The 16,237-nt window shown below is 37.5% G+C and overlaps 1 protein-coding gene across 1 annotated transcript in view; it reads left to right on the forward strand.

Moving 5' to 3' along the window:
• LOC104406861 (putative interleukin-17 receptor E-like) overlaps positions 1–16,237 on the forward strand; it is a 44,567-nt gene that overhangs the window by 18,364 nt on the left and 9,966 nt on the right. The window contains exons 3-10 of the mRNA XM_010015968.1: positions 5,185–5,334; positions 6,119–6,228; positions 8,300–8,414; positions 10,058–10,102; positions 10,700–10,839; positions 11,021–11,092; positions 13,353–13,407; positions 14,403–14,566. Coding sequence (XP_010014270.1) covers positions 5,185–5,334; positions 6,119–6,228; positions 8,300–8,414; positions 10,058–10,102; positions 10,700–10,839; positions 11,021–11,092; positions 13,353–13,407; positions 14,403–14,566 — 851 coding nt within the window. The remainder of the gene's footprint in view (positions 1–5,184; positions 5,335–6,118; positions 6,229–8,299; positions 8,415–10,057; positions 10,103–10,699; positions 10,840–11,020; positions 11,093–13,352; positions 13,408–14,402; positions 14,567–16,237) is intronic.

Consider the following 16,237-nt stretch of genomic DNA (forward strand, 5'->3'; position numbering starts at 1 on the left):
GTGAGTATACCTAATTCACATTTTTACTACATTTGTTTTTGAACGATAAAGATAATTTATTGCAGCTAATAAATCCACTTTCCTGGTGACATCAAATCACTGTCATGACAGAGTGTTTACCATCAGTTTCCTTCTACGAAACACTGAAAATTGGTAGGCTCTGATACATAGTAAGTTAATAATGACTGTGCATTGTTGCTTTATAATTTTCCTTACCATAGATGGTCACTGGGAGAATTTGCTTAGTCATTTCACGTGTTTTTATAGCTTCTACTTATTGTTATTACCTACGATAATAATACAGGCTCTTGAATTACCTGAACTCTGAAGCCTCCATGAATCACTCCTCCAGTGTACACAGTCACTTCACAGGGAAGTATGAGGCAGGTGCCCTGTAGGCTGTCCCCTCTGAGAGGACAGTCCTAGCTGGAGGCCCAGCTCTGAGCCCTGCTTGTCTCCATGGTGCCATTCCTTGATCCATGTGGCAGAGTCCACAGACAGGGAGAAGCTCTGATACAGAGCTGTGAGCGTGTGAAATGCTGATGCTATGGCATGAGGTGTGAGTTGAATATCAGCTGCCGGCAGTCTTACTCTGAAAGCATGGCATTTATGGGACATGTTTGAAGTGGGGAGAAAGGACATGGCTGTGGAAGGGTGTAGTTAAAAGTCCCACCTGAAAAAGTCTGTAGTCTTCTGCTGGCGAGCAGAGTGAACCACTGGTGGCTGGTTCTAGGACTGTGAATGAATCTCTTCAGGTTTAGGCAGCTGAGCTCCTAGTTACACAGACTACATGGAAGGCTGAAGAAGAAACAGGGGCAGTGACCTTTGCTCTGCCTCGCTGAAGCATGCCTTCATGCCCTTGGGCAGCACAGGCTGAGAAAACCAAACCCTTCAACCCTGGTCTCAAAGTGAGGGACACCTGCAATACTGTTGGTTATGAGTTAAAATCTGTGCTGGGTGTTACATAAATGCAGATCTAGATAGTGGAGACTCATTACAGGTACCACGAGCTGGTGATTCACCCATCTTAGGACAAGGTACTTTATGTGCTGGAAGGGAGGTGAAAGGGGTTCTCTCTGTTGACTGCCAGAGGTGCTTAGATCACAGGCACAGACAGGCTGGGGTTGGAAGGGACCTCTGGAAGTCACCTGGTCCAAAACCCCTGCTCAGGGTCACACAGGTGCAGGGTCATACAGATGTTGCACATAAGTGTAAACTAGATGTTTAGCTCTCAGCTGGATATAGACTTTGAGCACTGAAGAGTTTGTAAACTAAAGATCCTTATCTTTCAAGAAGATGTACATGAAGCAGACCTGGTTGTAGGTTTTCAGTGCTGCCTGAAGATGACTTATCAGCTATCTGTAATACAAGTAACATGTAGGATGACTCAGCCTTATAGGAGTGATGAAAAGACATTTTTCTAGTCTTCATCCTAATTCACTTGTGCAACAGTGGATGTATACTCATTTCCATATTTCCTTTTCCATAGTAATTCTTTTTATTATTTTCTGAGATAAAATTACCTTAAAAGACGTTAACTGCATAATAGAGCACCTATTCTGTAGTCATTGCTTTTAGCTGCAACAAAAAGATGACTATTTCCTTGAATTCACAGCTATCAGCTCAGTAGTATTTGGCAACATAACTTTAACTCTGCCTTCTCCCTCCTGTTCCTCTACACTATTAGTAGTCCTTAAAGGCTACTGTAGTATTTGAAATTCACTGCAATACATCCAGACATTGATATCAATATATCGATGATTTTTAAAACTCCTTACATTCTCAGAAAATGCATTTTGGCAGCAATGTCACCATGCTGTCCAATATCTTTGAAAGTCTGAAATATTTCTGAATGTACATCTGTGAAACCCTTCTAATTTACTGTGCATTGAAATCTATTGTGAAAGAGAGGCTGTCAGTCTGAAATGTAGTCAATTTCATAATTGGTGTAAGTACTTTTAAGTAGTGAATTTTGGTATTTATTAACTGAAGTGCACCATGTGGTTATCTTAGAAGAGGATATCTGGTTTGTTTATGAGTTTTGTTGAATCATCCTAATGCAGAGATGCATCACATACTGTAGTAAATCACACGCAGATAGGTTAGAAATGCTGCTATAGTTGATAGTCATGGAATGATGCTCCAATGAAGCAATTTTAGTGTCCTTTAAATATGCTCAGAGTTTTAGCACTTCCAGCATCTTAAGTAGTTCAGATTCTTACAATTCTTGTAGGTGAGAAATATAGAACAAAAAGTAGTCAGGATTTTCTATTGGGTGTTGGCCTGGACTTGTTAATGTGTTTTCTCTGCAATTTTTTTTTTGCTGTTCTCCAATTTAATATTCTTGCCTGAGGCTCCAAATTATCCATCTAGTAATTTCTGTTGCGTATTCATTGCTCAGCTCTGGTTTCTGTTATCCAAGTATACATAAGGTGTGTTTTGCTGTCGTGACAGTTCTGGGTTAATTGCTGCATAATCAGATAAGAAAATAATCTGCTGTGGTTGAGCTGATGGTGAAAGTACAAGGAAAGTGTCTACATGCTGAAAAATAAGCCTTGGCTTCTTTATGACTGGGCTTATATGTGTCCATAATTAAGGAATCTTCTATTACAGCAACAATCCCTCTCTCATGTAGGGCTAATTACAGTTATAATTCATAAAGATAAAGTTTAGGCAAGATTTATCTAGCAGATGGTTTGTGTAGCAAGATATATCTTTATGTCTTCTGGGATGTAGATCAAACTACTCGTGAGAAAAGGAAAGAGGTGTATGTTCCAGAGGAAACTATCTAAGGGGGGGATTAAAAGATGATAAGGTAAGAGTTTACTGAAGAATTAGTCAGAAATGAGTGTCATACTGTGATGATTTATAGAATTAAAATTATTTTCTGACAGCTCTTCCTTGTATCATATGTTTATTGTGATCCAAAACTAATATCCTAATGCATGGTATGATTCATTTAAGTTATTACTGATGAGTTTTGTGGCATCTTTTGCAACTCTCAAAATGTATCATAAAGTTAATGGAAAAAATCCGAAGTGGAAGAGTCATTTCATTTTATCCAGTATATTGATTATTTGTTCTCAGTTTGAAGGTAGGAACTGTGAACAAGGACAGTGTCCCTGCTTATGGTCAGACAGTAGTCCTCACAGTGTTTTGGCATCTGTCTGATACTGATCCAGTGTCAGTAACGTACCTAGTCATGACTTAGAATGCTTCTGAGATAGCCTGAGACATCTGTTAATACCTTACCTCAAGCAGTAATAACTAAGGACCAAATTCAATTAAGTCGTGATAGTGTCTCCTAAAAATTAGTAGGGTTAAGTAATATAGTTAGATTCACTCAAACAGAATACTTTGTAAAGAACAATCAGCTGTGACGATGTATATACATACACATTGCTCTTCCCTTAAATCGTTTCCACGCAGACGTAAGAATTGGTAATATTATAGGTCTGGATCAAGAAATTTACACCAACAACCAAAGAATTGAGCAGAAAGAGTTGCTTCTGGATACCGTTTGGTATTCACAACTGCATGTCATACAGTGCAGTCAAGAAAGGATCTTTTTGAGTAAAGAGACAGAGCTAATCATCATTTTCCACATTATTAGTAAAAATTAACAGGTGGTTCTGCAATATAATAGTCTCCCAGTTAACTGTGGGTGGATTGATTGGGTGTTGTATGGTAAGTCTTCATCCTGAGATACCTTCAGGATTAAGGTCCTTTCCAACCCTAACTATTCTATGATTCGATGATTACACCACCCATTCTTGAACAGTGTTCACATCTGGCTGCTGTGCACTGTACTTAAGGCTTTCTCATCTCTGTGGAAACATGTTTACAGATTCTTCCAAAGTCAATGTACTCCTCTGCTCTTAAAGCCTAATTTATGTATTTTGAATGATCTGTGCTTTTTCTTTGGTTTGCACTAATTGTCTTCTCTTGTTGCCAACATTACCTTGGATAATCAAGAATTGACTCTACTGTCAGCTGAGGTAGAGTGTCATTGTTTTTCCATTCTTTTTTGCTTGGTTCATATCAGCATATCCTGTTGCCTCCAAAAGATGCCTAATGGCTCAAAACCAGGATAATAGACTGGAGATTCAGGTGCAAAGTGTTTGTTTTTTATGATGTATCATGAAGGACTTATTTCTCCTGATACCAAGTGTGAGGGCACATATGCAACCCAAGGTACCACATTTGTGTCAGCCTATCTTCACATCCTTCATGAATCAGTATCTGATCCTTGACTTTCAGTCTTTAAATTTAGAGGACTTGCCTTCGCTGGAGGGTTTAGAGGGGGAAGTAAGCATAAGCTTTGCCCTTCCTCCTCCTCCACACCCTACCTTTCCTTTGTGAGAGATGTGGAAGTGTTTTCTGTGTGAGTCAATGGGCATCTCTGCTTGACAACAATTCTTGGGTAGGCATTGAGGGATGCACCCTTTCATGATTATTTAAGAGTGTTATCCTGTATTTTATGGTAAGCATAGTGTTGTGATACTGGTGTTTCATGCTATGCTCTTCCCCATACTAGTTGAAATCCTTCTAGGAAAATAAAATGACACATAGTATCTGTGTTCTGTGCCTATTGTTTACACCTTGAAGAAAGCGTGGATAATATTTATTCTACTATTGCTGTTCTGGCCTAAAGCAGAAGGAATTCTTGAGGTGTGAGGGATTTTTCCATGACTAGGAATACAATGGTGCCCTCTTGTGTGAAAGGGATATTTTAACAGCATTAACCAAACCTAAAATTAAAATAATATCTATGAGAGTGCTAATGATATACAGGTAATGGTTTTGAAAAAAGTTTAAATGAGCTATTAGCCTAGCTACGATCTAGCAGACATGATTATTTAAAACCACTATTAGCATAGGTGTGCTCTTCTAGCTTTACTTGTAAAAAATGTGATTCCTTCCTTTTGTGGGTTAACGCCTCCCTTGAGACATGAAATGTATTATAAAACCTCATCTGTAATGTAATTCTTTCCAATTCCCCCTGCATTGCTCATGAAGCCAACTAGCTATGTTCATGTGAAAGTGTTAGGTAAAGTACTGGCTTTGCTGAAGTTAGTGGTGACTTTCCTACTGATTTCAGTAGAGCTGGATCTTAACCTTTGGTGCTTTGTCTGCCCCAGATGTCCTGTGCACAATGAGATTTCTCTTTCTTTGCATTTGCAGGTGGCATTTTTAACAGCTTCTGCCATGATGCTCCTGCATCTTTACCTTCTATGGTGCTGAAAAGCATGAAGATCTCAACAGTGATGAAATGTGTCCAAGGAAGCCCATGCTCTCTTCTTTTAAACGTTAAAGGAACACTGAGTCTGGATGGTAGGAAGCAGACCTGCTACTGAATCATTTCTGTTTAGTTTTTGTTTATAGCTGTTCAGCCAAATTTTGTTCCGTATTGCAATATTTGTGTCCAAGCTGTTTTCATGTAATTATATCAGAAAGATATGTTTTGTGAAACCATTTTATTACAAACCAGGATAAAGCCATGGCCCTTCTCAAGGGAATGAGAACTGAGATAATGAATTAAAGACAACCGAATTTTGACTTCCAGCATAATACACTCACTTATCCTCTACCAGTGCCCCAAGCATACTGCTGCCCTTTTCTTTCATGCTCTGACATGCGTGCATTCACACACACACATTAATTCTGTCTGCCCTGCTAACCCACACATAAGTGACTGCCCCAACAGAAGGAGAAACAGGTTATGTGTTTGAAGTTACAGTTCTGCTCTAAAATGGAATGAAAGCACTCAGACTTTTGGGGCAGAGTCTATTTTTATGAACATCCCATCATTCGTGTGCTTAGTCTGTTACTATTTAGATATTTCCTGGTGTGCTTCACTCAGAGTTAATAGTTTGGGGTTTTTTTAATTTGCATAAGATTTTGCATAATTAAAGTTTTAATTTATAGCAATCTGTATTAAATCCTTGCTGCTACCCCCATTTGTGTGTTATATACAATGTCCCTTTTTTAACAAAGATAAAATATATGTGTTTGCACTTAGAAGGAAAACTTACAATATGGTATGTTTTAATTTATTTTTGCTTTTCTTAAAGATGTTCAAATTATATATTTGAAATCTATTCCTAACTCATTTCAGAGAATATCCGTGGTCTGGAAATATGTTCTCTTTCACTGGACACACAGCAATCTCAGTGTGCAAATGTGAGATTTGCTAGGAAAAAAAGTAAGATGCTTAATGGAAAGAAGGTAGGCTTCTTTTGTTTGGGTTGATTTTCTTTCAAATGTTTATGAGACCTTGGAAAAATAAGAATTTGTATCTCATTTTATTTTTTTACTGATTTTGTGGAAAATTGTAATAAGAGGTATGCTTCAGCACTGTTATATGAAACTCCATAACAAAATGTACTTTTACAACCCGTAGATTCAATTTTCCACCATTTTTGTACTTCTTCCACCTTTTTGCAAGAGAAGCTTCCCCTGCAAAGCCTAATTTTCCTATCAACTTTGCTAGCTTTCCTTTTGTGCCCACCAAATTTTGTGGAAGCTTTTGTAACTCCAAATGCTAGGAAGCACAATTCCACAGGGATTTTAAGTGCATACATGTGTCTTATTTATTTAAGTCCAAACATGTCAATGGAATCTACACATCTAGAAGATAACCAGTGTTTCCCAAACTCATGGTAATAAATGCAACAGCAGAGTACGACTTTTTACTAAACTAAACCCAGAAGTATTTGTTATTAAAATTTGCCACTGGGGGTAAAAATAAGAACCATCCTTGACTAACTCTTTAAAAGACGTGAAATTTTGCTTTCAGTTACTGGTGGGTAGCTGTTATCAATCCCAAACAATGTGTGTTGCTTCATGTGCTTGTAAATGTCATATGGATTGCAGGTGTGAAATGAAGTTCTTGTCCCAGACTGCAATTGTAGTTTATGCTCTGTATCACTTGATGATCATAGAATCATAGAATCATAGAATAGTTAGGATTGGAAAGGACCTTAAGATCATCTAGTTCCAACCCCCATGCCATGAGCAGGGACACCACACACTAAACTTTGACCCCCAAGGCTCTGTCCAGTCTGGCCTTGAACACCTCCGGGATTGGAGCATTCACAGCTTCCTTGGGCAATCCATTCCAGTGCCTCACCACCCTCACTGTGAAGAACTTCTTCCTTATATCTAACCTAAAGTTCCCCTGTTTAAGTTTAAAGCCATTACCCCTTGTCCTACCACTAGAGTCCCTAACCAAGAGTCCCTCCCCAGCATCCTTGTAGGCCCCCTTCAGACATTGGAAGGCTGCTATGAGGTCTCCACTCAGCCTTCTCTTTTCCAGGCTGAACAGCACCAACTTTCTCAGCCCGTCTTTATACGGGAGGTGCTCCAGTCCTCTTATCATCCTCGTGGCCCTCCTCTGGACTTGCTTCAACAGCTCCATGTCCTTTTTATGCTGAGTACACCAGAACTGTACACAATACTCCAAGTGAGGTCTCATGAGAGCAGAGGGGCAGGATCACCTCCTTTGACCTTTGATCAAATGGTCCTACAGGCAGTGCAGGGCCAGCAATGAACAACTGGTAGCTTTCAGTGTAATCTAGATTTATAGGCAAGAATCAACAAACACATTTAATGAATTTTTCTTAGTTTCAGCTCAGTGACTACAATGTTACATAAGATGCCTTTTCCCCTCCAAATGCCTTGTACCAAATAAGAATATCTTCAACATGAAAACCTATATGGAATTTAATAGTTACTGCTATGAGAATAACACCCTGTAACTGGACCTCAACTTTTGTCACCTAAATTACTTTCTCTCACAAACTGTTACTGGAATCAATACATTTGCTGAAGTTGCCATTAAATCTTTAAACAGCCTTTTTTTCCTATATTGCAAGTGTTTGTGCTTGTAAAATGCCTACAAACTGGGACTTTTGGCGGTATGAAAGAAGTGTTTGCTTTTGAAGTTCAACAAGCCTTGGGTACCTGTATTTCTATGCTTTTAGGATTATTTGATAGCATGTAGATATTTGGATTTGTGGAAGTGAAGAAGACAGCAACATCCTGGATTAGAAATAATGTTATTCTTTGAAATCCTTTCATTAAGTGGTATCTGATTATTTTACGCTTTTACTGCTGCAATATCTGAGACTGCTTAATGCTCCATGTAAATATAAATATAAATAGTATAAATATAAATATGAATATAAATATAAATATATCTGATCAAAGAATATTACTTGCTTAGCTCTGATAACCGATGATTTTCATGTATTCTGGAAGTCACACACAAACTTGATTTTATAAATGTTTTAAACAGGTACATATACAATTCAATTGCATTGAAGTCAATGTAGCACAACACATCTATGTGACCATGAAAACAGTACCAAATTACTGCGAAGTCAAGCTGAGTCAGGAATACTATGTTGAAGGTAGGAAAACATCTTAAACCAGATGTTTTTCAGGAAACACCATTTCAAAGAAAAACCTCAACACAACCCCCCAAATGCAAAGCCAAATCATGTTCTGGGATACGCTGATCTAATTGATGGCAGCTCATGTGTTCAAGGACCAGTCTTATTCTACCTTTTGATGATTTATTTTGTGCATATGAATGTCTGACTTCCTATAAAAAAGAGAGACCAGAGTTTATATCTAACAGTACATGGGAAACTGAACTACACTATGCATTCATCGTAATCGGCCTTCTTGTGATTGGCACGTGCTCTTTCTCTGCCTGCTCGTTCAGTCCTGTGTACTCTCTGTGCAGAAAATGGAGCCTCTGCCTTTCTTCATAGTTAAGCCACAGGTGGTTTCAGAGACTGAGGAAAACTCAATAAGAAAATGCAAAGAAATTTATTTTACTTTCATTAGCTAGCTGTTCTATCATCTGTTTTCATGTAACTAGATAAGAATAGGTATCACTTTTCCATGGTTTTGGGGTAAAGTGCCTACCATATGCATATAAAAATAGATTCAGCACTGTGGTCCAACCAAGATGCAGTACATCTAGTAGAAAAAAGTGCACTAAATGGTGCTGCAAAAAGTGAAATGGGTCCCCATGTTCAATCCAGTGCCTGGGACCGTCCTGCCTTCCCGTCTCCAGAGCCTGCAGGTGCGCGGCTCTTGCCCTTTCCCCTTGGTATAGTGTCATCCCTTCCACATAGTATCAGGCATATTGTGGCTCTTTCATGTTTTCATAGAAGTAAAGCTTTTTTGTATTTGAAAAGCCTTTCATTTTCTTGATAAATCCTGATTCACTATTGAAGTAGAAATGCACTTTGTGAATAAAGGGCGGGGGGGGAAATAAGGTTTTGTAAAGATGAGTTTTAAGACACTCTTAAGACAGTAAGGGTGAGTAGACAAATGAAAATAGGAAATATTTACCAGGGAAAAAGAGCTGTGTGGGAAATGAGAACAAAGTGCTGCTCTAAGCAAGGAGAGGTGAAAACAATAGGCAGCACATCATGAGCTGATTTAGTGTTCTTAAATCAAGATTTAATTTTTGGAGGTACAAATATTAGATACTAGTTCTGGAAGTATTGCCTGGGCTCTAACTCTCCCTGGGAGCTAAATAAGGCGTTTATTTCTAAGCCTAGAGTACAGTCAGAATAGCAAAAATACGAAGTTGTTTATGATAGAGGAATGTGCTTGGTAAACAACAAGAATAGCTTTCAAGGAAAGAATAACTGAAATAATAACTATAATAATAATAGCAATAGTAACAATAACAACAATTATTACTATTGTTATTGATTAAACTCCTGTTAGGTACTAGGTAAAGAAGTGCAGTGTTATAATTGAGACTGCCACCTTAAACTGCTGCTGAGGTTTTCCAGTAGAAACCCCACACTGGTGAGATAGCTGCTTAAGGCAAGTTTTGATATAATCTCTGTGTGTGGAAAGGGTACTTTTCGTTTTTGCTGTTTACCTAGAAGCGGATGTATACCTGCCTTTAAGAACAGGTGTAAGAGACAGGTTTCCTGTTGGGAAGCTACTGGATAATTCGGCAGTTTGTTTACACAGTTACATAAATAAAGCAGCACTGAAGAAAACTCTAGCTTCTATTTTGCAGATTGCAGAAACAGTGATTTGGGAAAATATATTCCAGCTTGTTCAGGTGAGTTGATCTCTTATACAATTTAAAGCTGTGAAATATTTCTGGTGACCTATACAGTGAAATGTTTTCTTAGCTGAATAAGCAGGGAAAAAACTGGTGATTTACAACCACCACTACTTATAATTACCATGTAGTTGATAGGTAATGTCCTGGAAGGCGTGTTTCTTTATATTGACTTGCAAATGTTAGATAGCAGGGGGGTTGAACTAGATGAGCTTTGAAGATCCCTTCCAATCCAAACTATTCTATGATTCCATGATATTCTCTATGTAATGAAATTACAACTTTGCTATAATCAGCTTTTGTAGTAGCTGCAGTGTGTATATTTCAGGTATTTGTACATTAACTACATAAGATTTCAAGTACTCAGGTTGAGGTACAATCAGTGGGTGTCCTGGCCTCTCAGTGTTGCCAGTACTAATTTTAAACAGAATAATATTGAAATTTATTCTCATGAAAATTATTGTATCTCACAAAATAATACCTTTAGAAATATCAGAATATAAAGTTATACCTTTTCTAAATAAATAACAAAATAGAAAGAATAAAGTAATAAAGTAACAGATGTGAATTTCATGCTTCAATTTTCTTTTTCAGCTGGAAAGTTTGATTATAATGTAGACAGAGCAAGGAAAATTATTTCAGTGAATGTATCCAACTTTCTTCGAGATCAAGATTATTATGTTCGCCTGTGCCACAAATGGTTTACATGTGAAGATGTAGGAGCATTTGCTGTGGTGAGTTAAAGCTCAAAGCAGTTTGTTGAACTGGTGGGGGGTGATTTGTAGGTGGAAATGCTCATTGAGGTCATAGTTATAGGAGATGGCTTTCTATAGGAAATGGCTTTCTATAGCTTTATTTAGCTTTATTAAAAGTAATTTTACTGTCCTGGCTTCATGACTGTCTTTTTAATTTCAGATAAAAGGGAAGGAATCATTAAAATCAGTTTCTCTGAAATATTCTCAGCTACTCCCTTGTCTTTGCATTGAGGTAATGCAATCTGGAATGTACTATATACTTGTGTTTCTGATTAAAGAAATTTTGTGTCTGATTTGTGCTAAGAAAGAAGGAAAAACCTGTAGGAAAAAGGTTCTAGTTTTCCTTTTAGTTTTTAACTAAGGCTTGTCAGACTTTATGATTATGTAAGTGTAAAATAGATTTTTTAGGAAACACTAATTAAAACATGGAGATAAGAAAATGGGATACAATTTACATTAATTTATGGAAAGTATTGTGTAAGATTAATTTGACTGATTTTTTCTAAGTAATGAAAAGAAAGAAAATTTAATCTGACTGAATTCCAGCGTAGCATCTGATAAAGTATTGCATGAGAAACTAAAAGAGGAACTGAAGAAGCTGGGGGTGAGAACAAGATTTGTATGGTAGATAACACCTAGCTGGAGGGCTAACTTAACTACTCATGTTGAATGGGGCTGTGCTAGTGGGAAGGTTATTTAAGGACCACACTTAGAGCAGTTTTTATATAAATGTTTTCATCAGTGACATGGGCACAAAAAGTGGGAATATGTTAATAAGATTTGCTGATATCACAGTTGAGAGGTTTAATCAAATGGAAGAGGGTCAGGATAACTGGAAGAGACTAGAGATCTTTATATGTGACATAAGTAAAGGAGGATAAAGTGTAATGTATGAAGTGCAAGTTCATGCACTTGTTCTAATAAAAAGAATTCTTGCTGTAAGATGCGAGTCTTCACTTAGAAATAACGGTGCAGGAAAAAAGATCTGGGTGTAATAGTTCATTGCAGGATGATTAAATGAACATGCTTACATGATGTTAATGTGATTAAAGGTCTAGTGTGTTAGATTATTCCAAGCTAACAGGAAAATATGGGCAAGGCCTTCTTTGAATACTGTAGACACTTCTTGTATCTGTATTCAAGAAAGATTAATTCAAATGGAAGATGTACATAAAAAATCTAATATGGCTGGGGAATGGAGAGATTGTTTTATCATAAAGATTCAAAGAACATGTTTTCATTAGCCTCGTAAAACACACATAAATAGAAAATACGTCTGTGGTCTAAATACAGATCAGAAGGGTCACTTATATGGAAAAAGAATAGATTTTAAAGTAAAGCCATTCTTGCCACAAGAAAGGAGATAAACTTCATTCCATGAATATATTCAGGATAGCTGCAGATTTTTATTTATTTTTATTTTTTTTTTTCCCCTGGTGATCTGAGAAGTGAGATTTTGGAATATCTTTCATAGAAAGTAATAAAAAGTCATCAGACTAATTTAAAATAATCTTGGTAAGATATAAAGATACTATGTGAACCTAGTTTCTCAGGGAATTCTGGGATAGGATTTAAACCTCATGGATTAAGATACCTAAATGTCGATGTTCAGATGTAGCTATCTACAAGTTAGTTAGATATCCAGACTCTTTATTCAGTGGAGATCTAGTTAATGCGGTCAGTTACTCAACCAGCCAAATGTTGATGGCTATTTTGAGATGTGGTGGATAGCACTGTAGACTGCATTGGCTAGATCTCCATATGGTTATTGTAATAGTAATTGTGGCACTTCAGTCACACTCAGATGTGTACGCTGTAGGCACCTAAGTCACATACCTTAATATGCAAGTTGAACCACAGGGCCTTTTCCATGCCTAGGGATTTTTTATTCCACTCTGAAAAGTGTGAGGCCACTGGAAAGATATTATTCCTCTCAGGGTATACACAGAAAATTCCACAATACTATTGCTGAGCAAACAGATGGGAACTGTCAGTAAGAGAAACATTTGCACATTAATCTAAATAATTAGAGTATAATAACAGCCATGCATGTATACTTGCAGGTTGGGTTAAGCTTTAGTCCTCAGATTTTAAGGATACATCTTTTACCACTACAAAGGCCAAGAGATTTGATATTGTGATTCTCGAATGTCTTTTGATACCCCTGGAAAGTAATGACACTGTAAGAAACTTAAGGAAAACCAAACTGGAAGGCTTTCTACAGGAAATTGGGCTAAGTATATGACTCAGAAATAGTAAGAATATAGAGTTAGAAGGTATCCCCTTGGTTCATCAGCTCCAATTCCCTTAACGTCAAACAATAAAATAGATATCTAGTGCAAAACTTCCTTTTAAAAAACTACTTCCAAAGCTTTCTAATAGACATAGGATCTTTATCTTTGGTGGAAAGGTTTTCTGTCTCATTCCGACTGAAATGTTAAAAAACGTTGTATCTGAGAACCTCTAGCTAATGGCCACTTTTTGGGTTGTAGGGCTGGCTAGCAATTCCAGATGCAAGGAGGATACAACTTTGCCCCTTTGAAAATGGCAAGTACTATGTGATTACTTTTTATATGAGTAGCTCCAGTGGTAAGTCATAATTTGAAATTCACTTAAAGTGAAAACCATACATTGCAAAACTTCAAGGAAATCATCATTTTGGTTTGTTACATTGTGGGTAGACTAAAGAACTTACTCTCAGACCAAATTGTTCACCAAGTTTATGCCAATATAAATACTAAGTAACTTTCCAGTAATTTCCCACATTTTCTAAATCACACACAAACTGGCCAGAAGGAGGAAAAGCCACTGAGGTTAGCTTTGCAATACTGCTATGAGAAGAGGACTTCGAGGAGAGATTTTCCTCTTTAGTAAGCCCAGCCTTTATTTCCATTTTATTGTGGAAGAATATAGAGTTTATGACACCACCATTCCTTTGTAGCAATGGAGTGCAGTTAGAATAAATAACTTTTTCTCCATTTATGCAGTAGAGAGCATATATAGGAGTACTTAAGCTCTGTCTGTAACTATGTCTATGCCATGTAGTCAGATCTGGCTTAAAGGTCATCGAAGCAAACCCTGTTGGACATCTTCAGTAAGAAGTCCTAACCTCTATTCTTAGTAGCTGTTCAGCCTGAGGCTGGATCTCATGGGGCACAGGTTGTTTTCTCCCAGTTTTTCTCTTATTCCTACCTATTTCCTGTGCTTGGAACAGTTATGCTTTGCAAGTGCAGGAAATCTGGCTCATGGATCCCATGATTCCTTTCTTCCTTCTGTATTCTGCATCTTTTCCTTCCCCTCCAACTGCAGTCATTCTCCTCTCTGATGCCATTGAATCAGGACTGTGGGGATAGCTGAAGCATAGGTTACAAAGCTTTATGTAGTCAGAGGAAGGACAACACTGCAGTTCTGATGGGTGAAAATGTCAAGGAAATGGAAAAGCAATGGTTTTGGTTTTAAGCATATGTATAGGTGTCAGATTTATGAGCAATTTTGATTCATCTTTAGACATCTTTAATAATGTTTCCACTCTTTGTGCACAGATACGAAGGCGCTATGGGATAATATTGTTTATAACCCAGTGACACAAACCCTAGCTTGGGAGCCAGCCTGTCCTGTGCTTGTCATGGTTAACCTATGCAGGTTAATGAAGTCTAATGACTACTGTGAAGATATACAAAACTCTTCCAGAAGTTCTCCTGAGAAAGTAAGATCTGTGCAGATTTATTCAAACTGTGAGATTGAAAGCTGTCATCAAAGGCATAATGTGAAGAGCTAGACTTAGGAAAAAAAAGCAGTTGCAAATTCCTCTCTTCTTTGATACTTAAAACTATTCATAAACACAGTCTGTTCTTGTACACTAACCACATGATTCATTCAAAATGCTCACTGACTCACTATTAAGAAATAAAAAGTGGAGATGACTGTGAAGCTAGTAATGTTTGCTAAGTTCTTTGGGGTAAATAGGGTCTGCTTTTCATTTACAGTAAAGGCATGATTCATCCGCCCTGACTTTTTTAAAAGATAGGTGTTCAAGTCCAGGCTATTCATGTCAGATTCCCTTTAAACTAAGTGAAAGGGACATATTGAGAGAACAGTTCTTTTCGTCTGAAGATAAGCATAAAAGAAAGATAGGAAGGATTTCCCTGTGAAAGTATCTCTTTCTTTTAACTGAGTCTATTGTGATTGGAGCAGATTTGGATATTTAACATTTACACACCTAAACTGTAAGTGAGATGAAGCTAAATGTCTTTAAATCTTACTGGAGACATGATGGTACATTGGTAAGGCACAACTGTTTTGTACTCTATCAAGATCTCCTTGAAATGCCTTCCTCAGCCTGGCCCAATGTCTTGAAATTGTGCATGTTGAAATTCTGGGTCCCTCAGTTCTTCTAGCACTTATGTTCTAAAATTGAAAAGGGTTTTTATGACATGTATCTTGAACTGCCTCACACTTCAAGCTGAAGTCTCATGGTGCTGATTTATGGATTTATGAAATAGGTTGGTTAGAATTCTGGCTTTTGTCTTGAAAAGTAGGTTTCAGGGTTTACTGATTGTGGAGAGGAGCCAAAAAATTTGAGGTAACAACTGAAAAGGCAGATAAAATCAAATACAAATTCTTAGTTTTTGAAACTTTATAAGTATTATTCTGATGATATAATCTGGGGGGGCTGACTCAAGACTGTTGAATGCTTTTTGATTAGGAACTCCTGGTCAAGTGTTTAGTGATTCTTCAGATTCACCATTTTATGGTTTTCAACAAAAATTTGACCTTACAAAGACAAATATATTTAATTTTGCACATGTGAGTGGCCCCTGTGGGATTTGTCATCTGCTGACAACAAGCACAACTCTTTGCTTGAAGAGGAGAAAAACAGAAAAACCTAAAATGAGGTTTGGCTGGCAGTGGTCATCTCCATTACCTGGAACACAACCCAATGTCAATTTATTACAGACAATGAGTGTACTTATTCATTGCATTTTCTGGTTGAATATTAATATTCATGTACAGTATGAATTTTCCTTTTCCCCCTGATTAATTCTAAAAGGTTTGATATTGAATTTGGTTCATTTAGAGTACCGTAACCCTGAGAAACTTCTCTAAAGTGTGCAGGACATGGCTGCAGAGGTTCCTCAGGTAGTGCTAGCTCCCCCAGTAAATCCACACAATGCTCCATCCTCTGATACTATGCCCATGTACTGACCTAGGTGCAAAAGCTACATAACTCTTCTAATTAGGATGGGGCTTTCTCTGTCAATGGCAATGCTGTCTCCATATCTGAGTGGACGCTTACAGAACTATCTTCTGTGACCCTATTGTAGGTATACATGAGGGTATACACTGTGTTTTTCTCAAAAAAGTTACAGGAAAGAGG

Source organism: Nestor notabilis, unplaced genomic scaffold (assembly GCF_000696875.1).
Source record: "Nestor notabilis isolate BGI_N333 unplaced genomic scaffold, ASM69687v1 scaffold10826, whole genome shotgun sequence".
Lineage (NCBI taxonomy): Eukaryota > Metazoa > Chordata > Aves > Psittaciformes > Psittacidae > Nestor > Nestor notabilis.